General features: G+C 37.5%; 1 protein-coding gene across 3 annotated transcripts in view; it reads right to left on the bottom strand.

Annotated features, from left to right (window-relative positions):
• The window catches only part of LMBR1 (limb development membrane protein 1), a 70,378-nt gene that overhangs the window by 48,617 nt on the left and 10,407 nt on the right, over positions 1 to 11,354 (bottom strand). For 2 of the 3 annotated variants that reach the window (XM_085317713.1, XM_085317714.1), the window contains exons 2-4: positions 6,245 to 6,317; positions 3,684 to 3,723; positions 1,103 to 1,242 (exon numbers count right to left, since the gene is read on the bottom strand). In XM_085317713.1, coding sequence (XP_085173839.1) covers positions 1,103 to 1,242; positions 3,684 to 3,723; positions 6,245 to 6,317 — 253 coding nt within the window. Of the gene's footprint in view, positions 1 to 1,102; positions 1,243 to 3,683; positions 3,724 to 6,244; positions 6,320 to 11,354 lie in introns of those variants that run through there. The other variant, XM_085317715.1, reaches the window with a different exon arrangement.

The following is an 11,354-nucleotide window of genomic DNA, read 5'->3' as shown; positions in this document are numbered from 1 at the left end:
ACAGAAGAGAAAGCATGTTGCTTGTCACTTATTTCCTGCTTACAACCATCCACATTTCATCTCTTGCAGAGCCCTACAATCTTATTTTATAAACCCTGCAAGTCAGGAATCTAGGAACTCATCAAATTGCTATCCATGAATATTATTAGATATTTTGCAAAAATGAGCATTATAGACAAATTAAAAAATCATGCAAGTCTTCAGAGAAAAATATCTTCAAGACCAGTTTACCATCTGTTCACAAGAGTAGAAAGTGCATTGCACAGTTAACTTATAAATTATTTGCTTGCTTCAGTTAGCTTATGTACTTCTTTCTCCAGGCAAGTCTACTGTAAATACATCCTGCTTCACCAGTGTTTCCCTTAGGCCCATGGAACAGCCCAAATGATTTTCAAATATTAGTATCCTCTGGCAGAGGCTGTGTCCATTATACATGTTGCATAGTCCTAGGAATGTTTTCCAATATTAGACTGCACATAAAATTCACACCACCAGGCATTAAGGCATCATCCCTGCAAGTATAAAAGTTGCACTATTTTCTCGGATTATTTCAAGGGAAAAAATGCATTTTGACTGTGCCTCCTTACTATACTTGATATACTTACATTCTACAGTTTCCCTTGTTTGCAGATAAACTGCTAACAGCTGAATTCGGCTATCTAAACCCAACTGCTTGTAACTAGGAAGTTTCTTGAAACAATTTGTTATATATAGCAAGAAATTGATATGCATCATCATAAACAAACAGGCTTACAGATCCTTGATTTACACACACGGAAAAAAATTGAACATATGTAAGTTACTTTGAATATCAATACAGAATAAGAACTGCTGGAAACTAAGTAGTGAATTTGGTTTAGATTCCTCAAGTCTGCATAATTAACAAAAAACGCGCACCACAAACAAGCAAACCACCACACCAGACAAACAGTGAAGACAAACTTTTGTGATCTACACAGTAGCAAAACCAACCAGCCAACAACGCATCAACAATTCATTTACTATCTTAAATGAAAATGGGGTTATTAGCTTAAAAATAAAAACATATGTGGGAATGTATAATGAAATCATTCATTTTAATTACATTACGCTGAGTACTAACCATGAATTAGTGAGCCATTTAACCACTGAATATAGTAGTTTTGTGGAAAAGACAGCAGGATCTCATTGCTGATTATTGAGAAGGGCAGAAGCAGGACTGCACCAGCTGAAACTGCTAGAGTGAAGGTGCTCAAGAACAGCCTGAAATTTAAAGAAAGGCACCACTGTTAGCACCAACAACATGCTCCAAACAGGGGAGGGGGGAAGCAGTTACCTGATCATCAGTGCCTGAGGGCTTCTTACAGCATAAAAGGGGCAGGAGGAAGGAGAAGCTATGATTTCACAATTTACTTTTTAAAAGGCAACTTTCAAATACCAAGTAGTTTACAGAAATCAGAAAATAATTATTAGCTACCATATTTTTTCCCTCTTTGGAACTGCATACATTCAATTCATATGTCATGCACAGGATAAAATAAATCACTGAATATCTTCTGATAACTATAACTTTTAATTTTTCTTCCACACAGAGTGGAAAATTTTCTAATTTCTTATTAGAATTTTAGAAAGTAGAGCAGTTTTTTAATGATTGAAAAGGTGAGCAGGATAACACCCAAATTAGTATTCTAACACTGAACTGAAAAATAAACATTGCTTTTTCAGATGTATCAACACATAGCCTAGACTTTTTTTTTTTGATAGTTGCAAAAATCAATAGAAAGAAATTGCCAGAATTATTCAAAATGCTTATTCAAAAGCTTATTCTTTTTAGATCCCAAATGCAATTTATACTGAATGCCATCTTGGGGCACTAAGAACTGTGTTCTTCAGAAAGCAAGACCAACAAAAAACTTAGAGAACTGGTCTGATGCTAAAAAAAAAATTAAAAAAAAATCAAATAGCTTGATAAAAAAACATGAACTTAAATAGATTACTTCTACAACAAGGTGTCAGTAAGTTGCTTTAGAACTCTTACTTTTCCATAACAGTCTGTCTTTGCAAATCTATTTTTCATTCATGGAGCCCTTAACCTATATAAAAAAATCTGCTAAAGTCTGACTAACTTTAAGAAAAATTACATGCTTTAGTTGCTGGTTTCTGGAGGGGTTTTGTCTTTTTTTCTTTTTCATGAAGTTTAAGTATGCTAAGCCAGAATTGTGAGATACTATAATACATAACATTATAAACACTGCTAAAGTGTTCCAAGGTACTACAGTGTGGCTTTGCTCACCATCACCACCACTTTTATTATTGTCGTTAAATGTCCTGACAATTACATTACATAAAGCAATGTCAACCTGCATACATTTGACAGTTAGTAGTTTTTGTAAAATAACATGCATAAATGAGGAACAAGAAAGCTTAAGCTTAAGGGACAGGAAGCTGTTTTATAACTGAACAATTTTAACAAAAGTCTATTACTCTGAAGTGCTAATCTTGACACTATGTTTGTAAGACACTATGGTCTTACAAAAAACATTTTTTATAATTGACATTTGCTGTAATTTAAGGCTAAACTAGAAAGCAGATACAAAACATAATAGTTAACAAGAAGAATTTTACTCTTTGGATGTTCAAAAAGTCAGAATCGGGCTATAATCACAGCTGCCATAAGAATCATTCAATCCTAGAGGAGCTTTAATTAATGAGCTGTCATCTTAAAAGCAGAGATCCTCCTCTCTGCTTGGGAGGAACATAACAAAGCACGTATTTCTCTCTCCAGATCTGAAGTAGAGTTTACAGTAAATTAGTATTTCAAATTCAAGAAAAACAATGTTGCTATCAGAAACTACTGAGAGGAGGAGCATCTAAAACTCGTATCATCATCTCTACATCTTTTGAGCTTGCCACGAATGCACAACTGAAAGTGAACAGCTTGCACTGCACTCAGCATTTTCCCAAGGTACAAGGCAAATCAATGAAATATGCAATGAGTTCTCCTTCCAATAGCATGACAATACCACTGTGGAAGAACTGAGAACATTGTACTAAGTAGCAAGTCCATATAATTCAGCAAACTGTAAATCCTAACTGTAAAATTCAGTAACTGAGAGGTCGTGACAGTTCACAGATGTTCTGCAAGTCTTCAGTCATGCATTTAGAACAGGAGAGACTAATTTAATATCTAGCTTTATTAAGGAACAGGAAGAGGAGAGAGAGTCACTGGCAGACCAGCAGGTCCAGCAAGCATTTAACTTTCATTTGCTATTCTATTTTTAAGCACCGTTCAGGTGACCAAATGCAGATGTCTACTTCAGGATGAGCTGACTTGTTCTCCAGGCTACACTGCTTCCTTTAACAAGACTTCCACTGACTGCAAGCAGAACCTAAACACACCTCACATGTAAATATCTACATTTAAATACTTTAAACTTAGGTACAAGTCTTGAACTGAATTTCACCTCTAGCATCAGGTCCTCATGCCTAAGTGAAAAAGCTGTAGACCAAACTGCCTTCCCTCTTCCCATGCCTTTCATTATCCAAGTTGCTATCTGATCAAGTTTTTCCCCTACCTTCTCCAAAAGTATAATCCATTTGCCATAATATTTAAAAGGAATTGTTCTTTAATCTAGAAGCATGTAGCACTCCCATTATAGCCACATATTCATGAAAAAGTAGTACTGCAAATAAGTGATACATACGAAATTCTGTTAACAATGGCATCTTCATCCTCTTGCTCATCTGAAAAATATATCAAGTTACAGCAGGTTACATTCAATACTAGGTTTTCTTTCTTCAGGCTAAAACATATATACATATATATGAAGGAATAATTTAGTGGAAATTTAAAATTTAGAATTACTAAAGCAAAAATAAATTACTAGCATTAATATTTTAAAAGGATTCTAATAAAAAATTAATGATTTCATATTCTTTTGCTAGTTTTAAGCACTTTTCAATCAACATGACCACAAAGTTATTTGACTTTTTTATTTGAATACAGATCAAAACTAAGGGCCTTCCACAGGGCTCTAGGGCAAACAAGCTACAGGAAAGAGTTGTAGACTCCACACTAACCAACAACATAAGTCCCAGGACAGATCTTTCATTTTCAGGGTTAATGAATCTTTTTCGAAACAAGAAAACATGTCCACAACAGTAATGACCATTTAGTTGCTTCCCCATATTTATTCCACACACAACTCATATTTAAAGTGATACCCTAGTTTCCCTTCAGGTATTTGGCATTTTAGATCGTTATTCCTCACTTATTTCTTAACTCACATTCTGAGTTTTTGAAATATTACCAACTTCAGAAACACTATTTCTGAAACTGCTCTGCAGAGACCCTCATTGCTTTCTCCTATATCTCTTCTAAAGACAAATAACCACAAAAATCTATATAAAGTCACAGAATCTTTGACCTCTGAGTGTTTAGTGGGGACCCTAACACAGATAAATCACAGATGAAATATAAATAAAAGATACATCCTTTTCTATACACATCTTGGTGTTCTTTTTTTTATACATTTGAAATCATTTTCTAGTTAGCTTTCTTCTTGTACTTTTAATTCTTTCACTGAAAAATAATTTGAGTTACATCTCATGGAAAAGCTGAGAGACATTAAAAGAGCCAGGTGTTGCAGGTTTATGTAAAACTCACGTAATCTTGAAATAAATATATAGTCCCCAAAATAGTTTACTTTCACAGAAGAATTTCCTAAAAGCATGAGGTTACTGTTCCTGTTGCATGACAGGAACCTCATGGTGTTTTGAGAGACCAAGTCCAGGCCTCTCATGATTTACTCTTGCTAAAGAGCTTGTTGTGGAAACAGCAAGCAATTTTTCCTCAAGAAACTCCAGAAGTGCTAACTTAAATTACGTGTCATCAGGAAGCCTAGCAGGCTATGAAGTCTACCTAGTTAAATGCTCTGAAAACTTTCGGAAAGTCATGACAGCATCGGAGCACTTCCCTCCCCTAGCCCAACTAGGGATCAAGTGCCAAGAATTAGCTACATCCATCGTTTGTCAAACCAGTTCCTCCCCACTCTTCCATACCTCCAAATGGTAGTAACTTAGTATACAAGGTACATATCAGGATTAGACGCTACCCTCTGATCCTGTTCATTAGTTTAGCTATTATGCTTTTTTTCAAAAAAAGGTTTCTTGTTTTTTGAAAAGGTTCCTCAGTTTGAGGTTTTTACATTTTTATTGATGAATTCATTTAAAAAAGTAAATCCATCACAGCACAGATAACTACAGCTCAATAAGCACTTTCAGTTAAAGTTCAAAGTCCCAAGCTCTTCATGCATGAGCACACCTCTCCAGCATGATTTACTGAGTACTAGCGAGCACCAAGGTCCCCACTAAGCACTCAGAAGTCAAAGATTCTGTGACTTTATATAGATTTTTGTGGTTATTTGTCTTTAGAAGGGATACAGAAGAAAGCAATGGGGGTCTCTGCAGACCAGTTTCAGAAATAATGTTTCTAAAGAAAAAAAATACATATTTTTTTCAGGGAATAAGACTTCAATGGTGAAATCATGAGGAACAAGTTAAAGATCACTGAAATAACTGTACTTGAGAAAAATCAGACTTTTAAAAACTAAATTCACTACTCTCCCCTTCTGCGGTATTGGCCACTTCATTTTACCAGCAAAAGCTTTGAACCTAATTTTGATGCTAGAACACAACTTGAAGATACTTATCAAAAAATAAAATGAAATAAAATAACCACACACACAGGGAAGTGGAACAACGGGAGCTAAAAGCAGGGGAGGCAGAAGTGTCTACTTTAAATTCTCCCCTTTCCTCCTTTCTCAAAACCTTTAATATTTAGGCTGCCAGGAAGCCACTGCATAACCAGTGATGGTTGTCATCCACACCTCCTCTTTTACCAGCAGCCATGCATCCTCCCTGAGCCCTGGAGTACCAGCTACAACACTGGAGATCCTGCTCCAAGGGCTTTCAGGGTGCTTCCCCCTGCCTGGTGACTAGAAGGCACAGTAAAGGATCTGACAAGTGCCAAAACTGGCACAAGGGAGGGGACGGTGCCTCGCCGGAACAGGGACAACAGGAGCAGGTGAAGGGCAAGGCTGCAGCATGCGGAGTCAGGTCTGTTCAGGCTACAGTGGAGGTGCAGACCAAGAAACACATTTGATCATGAGGTCTAAACAGTTTCTGCTTGTGGAGGCAGAAAGGGAAGGAATCACCTATTCATTTGAAAATTAAAGTGAAATTTGAGTGCATAAAAAATGCTTACCTGCTTTTCTTTTGTATCTTGTGATTATGAAGTAGGAAACTATGTAGAGAATAGCAAACAGGAGAAAACAGATCTGGAAAGAAAAAGGTGTATTTGTTAGGTTGTGAAGAAATGCCTTGATTATAATACAAATAAGCAAAAAATAATGTGTCAACAATTTAGAAGTGGTGATGTGGTATTTCTCAGATTGACAAAAGCGTAATATAAAACAAGTGTTGACACACATTTTACATATGAACAGAAAGTTAAACAAGTATAAATAGCTCAGTTTAAACAATATTTGTTGAAAAACAGCCACCTGAGTTAGCAATTGTCCTAAAACCAAATTGTTTAAGTATTAGAGTTAGTGCATTGATAGTTTTCTAAATAACTTTGCATTTCCCAAATGAAGTTTCTGGTGTCTTTGTTTTTCAAAGGAAAAAAAAATAAATAAATGTGTGTGTGTGTGTATATATATACATATATATACATATATACATATATATACACACACACACACACACATATAAAAAGCACAGGGAGTCACCTGCGTCGTCAGACCAATTCAAAAAGAATCATGAAGACCAATGTTGCCCAGAGCTAAGCAGCCAGCTGACACTTCATTTAAGCACTGAGCTGACACATCAAGTTAGTTGATTGGAACCAGCATGCAAATAACATTTAAATCAGTCCAGAAGGTGTTATATCAGCTGCAAGTCCCTGCAAGTTTCATCAGCTGCAAGTTCCCTCCTTGTTGGGGGGGGGGGGGGGGGGCTTGTTTACTGTGCTTTTTTCTTTTTTTAAAATTAGATCTGTTTGATTTGTGAAAACGATCACCTCTTGCATCCCTCCAAGGGTGTAGGGATAGTTAATAACACTCAATTGCCCTAGGTAAGGGCAACTGTGTGTTGTGCAACAGGCTCTTGAAGACCTACCTTGGAGTAAGTTATTAATAGACGTGGAGAGAAGCAAGCAGTTGTGTTTTATCTTTCCATTGTGTCTTAAGCCAACGAAATTCTAGGTGACGACACGTACACAGGAGGAATTCATCCGCCTAAACTTGGCATCTAACCATGAGCTAGTCGCACATTAAGTTAACCTTTGTGCTCAGGGAAGCCTAGGGTACAATCCCCCTTATGATAAGATAGGGACCTTGCTCAGCTCAGAAGTACTCATTTCTTTCCTTGAGCCCAGCATGACTGGCATCGAATTGTTTCTAAGATTGGGCACTGGAACATAGAAACAATAAAGCAAGACTAAAACAGCTACAGTGGGGTGCAGAGGGGAGGAGAGGAATCATATGGCGAGACAGCTTTAACCCTGCAAGACCCTGAGGAAAAAAAACAAAAACGCTCAGCATTGCTTCCTAATCTTACTTGCTGATGTTTGTTAAAAATAGAAGTCAGTCAGGAACTAAACAGCAAAGCACTCTGCAATGCTGATAGCCCCTAACCTTCACTGGTACTTGAACAGTAACAGTGAACGGTGCTGTATATCAGCATATCTGCTCTTTTTATAGGCCCGCAGGAAACATTATCCACACATCACAAACTGAGAAATTATTTCAGGTATCTGAACTGTTAGGATCCTTTTGCTTGCACACAATACCAGTAGCAACTAAGTCGCATAACAAAGCACTTGTCCAACTGAGTCAGTTTTTAGTAGCAAAGTGAGTTTGCCCTATTGCCAAGAGTTTTTAATGTCTCTGTGTACATCTGCAAGAGTGAGAGTAATGACATCCCTTCAACATTTACATCTAAAGAACTGCATTACATCCAAACCAGCGGGATCAGAGGCAAAAAGAGTATATTGCCTCATCAGGTGAGAGGGATTTTTTTAATACTCAAAAAAAAAAAAAAAAAAAAGGAGAGTTTTGTCTCAGGTAGCTGATCATTTTAGAAAAGAAGCAAAATGTAGCCAAGTGTCTGAGCACAGCACCTGCCCTACTCACTTCCCTCAGCTGTACAACTGTGCCATAGGTCTGAAGCTGGCAATTTTGCTCATTCTCCAAGCAGGCAACACATAGTGGTGGCATTTTAAATATAGATGTTAAAAATTAAATTTTGCAACTAGATTTCTGACTTCAAATGCATAATCTGCATAGAGTTCACTACCCTAACTTTCCAGAAGTTGCTTCAAAGAGGTACAGGCTTTTGATATAGAAAACTGACTTAACAAAAAAGCATAGCCATGTATTTTTGAATCAGAAAGAATGAATGGTAAACTGAGAAAAACTTTAGGTTTTCAGACTACTCTGAGACAGCTTATGCTGTCAGTAACAGATAATACTATGTCATTTCCTATGAAAAATACACCAAGGCCACAGATAGCAGCATCTAATTTTAGGCATCCATCTTTGAAAAACAGGTATCACATACAGGGTCAGTAAAATTTTTTGCAAGCTGTAAGACCAAAATAATCTGGTTCCTGTATAAACATTTTTGAATAAATATGATACAGTTACGCTCATTTTTGGTTTTAATGTGAGAATCTTGTTCGTATCTTCAAAGAAATAACTGACTTCTATTTTATCTGTAGCACACTTGCAATGAAAAAATGGGGGTCCTGTACTTACAAAGTACCACTAAGATGGCACAGTATCAGAAAACTGTCCAGTAACATGAACTGTCAAATGCTGTATTTCCAGTTTTAGATGACAGCTACTTTGCAATTCAGCAATAAGGTGTAATTATATAGCTTGATACAATTAACCTTCTACTTCTGCCAGAATAACAATTTTATGCCTAAATAGTTGATCAACATGAAAATAAATAAGCAAGTTCTAATCAATAAAAATGTTAGGATCTTAAGTCAGTATTCAGAAATTATAAGTTCTTTGTACCAACCAAAACAAGTCAACAAGCAAACTCAAACATTCCTTGTCTCCATTTATACTTAGTGAAATCTATGATCCAGAAGCATTTGTAACCATGCATGCTGAATAGCTTTCTAAAGCAAGTAGCAAAAGCCAGCATCCTAACTATTTTTAGAGTTGAACTCAGTTAAGCTGGGGAAAAGGAATGTGTTACCCATGATAGCAGAAGAATAGACTCCACAGTCCAGTCGCGCTGCAATCCTGCGTTCTTGCTCTTCAGACTGCCTTGTTTCAGGATATTTTTGTACAGCAGAAAATACAGCCCTTACTTGTACTTGTTCTACTTTCAATTCATGTTTCTTTATTATGGATGATGAGGTTCATATGCAGTACTCCAGATAAGGTCTTACGGCTGTACATAATTGTACTAACTCTGCCTTTCTTTACTGCAACTACTTCAACCAATTCACCTTGAAAATCACATTAGTAACTTAAAATTACATTCTGATCACTAAATCCATCCATGTTGTCCTTCTCAATTGCTTCCAGCTGATGAGCTCTCAACTTGCAGCAGAAACTCATTATTTGGGTTAAAGTGCATCACATTTTTTTTCCTTAAAAAAATCCGCACTTGAATTTCATACTACCTCTATTAATTTCAGTCCTTTCTGTGCAATGTTCTAAGCTTCTTTTGTACTGACTATATCTTCCAGAAAGCTGACAGTGGTCTAAAAGCAGTTTTCATTTCATTTTCATGCAAGTCAAGCAAGGTTGCTCCTAATACCAATACCCGAGAAACTCCACAGTAGCTTTCTTCCAAGACAACACCTACTGCCACATACATTATAGGCAGTTCCTTATTAGCTTCACAGCTCCTGAGGCATACCTCTTCCAGTTCAGCTACCAGCTGCCTATGTATTTCCTGGATACAGCCCTTGATTTTCACACTCCACACCCCAAACCACACAGTAACTGAAAACAAAACACATGAATTCCATGCCACACCTAAGGGCTCCCCTTCAGCAAGGGACTCACTAAGACAACTGTAGACTTTGAGCATATAATTCATTTACATCTGAGTGGAATAAACCCAGTCTCTTATTAGGTCAAGCAAAAGCCACTTTCCCTTGGAGCTCTCTTCATCTTCATTTGGGAAAGGAAATGCTTTATGCTTCGATTTAGTGTACATATAAGGCTTGCCAAGTGAGGCTATGTCTAGCAATGCTCTGCACTACATTCTTAGGTATTTCGTATCCACCTCTTCCACAGAGCGGCTCACACTTCCAGATCCGTACCAGACAGCTCTGAACTCCTGTGAGGATGGAGTTGCAGACAAACCACATGCATTTCAGTTTGTGCGCATATCACAGGGACTGGCGCTGGAGAGTCTGGCATTAAATACAAGCAAAGGTCTTACTAACTCAAATTACCTTGTACTTATCCCACTTGCAGTTACTAAAGATCAACTGACATTAATTTGTCCATGTGGATGAACTTCAACACTTTAGCGCTGAAATTTATGGTTTGGCTTGGTAAGGCATCATCTGCTGTGAGTGCAGATGCAGTGCTCCACTTTCATTCTGAGAATGAATGCACTCTAAAAGCGTGAGCTGCTTTTTAATGTGAAGAAAATGGAGGGGGAAAATGTAAATCACAAGGTTTTTTGATACATAGGACACAGCCTTCATTCCAACTATAATTAGGGCATGCATATTAACAGCTACATTTGAGTGTATAGAAAGATCAAAAATTTTTTACATGACACTAATCTCCAACTGTTGTACAGGAAATACAGCTGTAGTTTCTACTGGAAGAAAGCATACTGCCCAACAGCTGTCCAGGAACTGTCCAGCAGCACACCCTGGCAGCAAAAATGACCAACAGCATCCTGAGTTATGTTAACAGAAGTACAACCAGTAGATAAAGGGAAATAACTATCCCTCTCTTGTCAGCACTTGTTAGATCACATCTGGAGAGTGCACCTGGTTTTGGGAGCCCCAATATAGGAAAGACACTGAAAACTGGAGCAAGTTCAATGGAAGGCCACTAAGATGGTCACAGGCTGGAGCACTTGCTCTGTGCTGAGAGGTCGAGGGACCTTGACTGGTTCAGTCTGAACATGACAAGGCTTTGTGGGGACCTGAGAGCAGCCTGCCAGTACCTATGAGGAGGTCACTGAGAAAACAGAGCCAGGCTCTTCAGAGTGTGCCTGGTGGGAAGATGAGGCACAACGGGCACAAGTTGAAACAAGAAGTTCAGATAGCATGTAAGAGGAAACCCCCATAAGGATAGTCAAGCAGTGGAACGGTTGTACAG

This window comes from Rhea americana, unplaced genomic scaffold (genome assembly GCF_003343005.1).
Source record: "Rhea americana isolate MKP2758 unplaced genomic scaffold, rheAme1 scaffold_50, whole genome shotgun sequence".
NCBI classification, from domain to species: Eukaryota; Metazoa; Chordata; class Aves; order Rheiformes; family Rheidae; genus Rhea; species Rhea americana.
The sequence above is the reverse complement of the archived record's forward strand: the minus strand, read 5'-3'. Positions and strand labels throughout refer to the sequence as shown.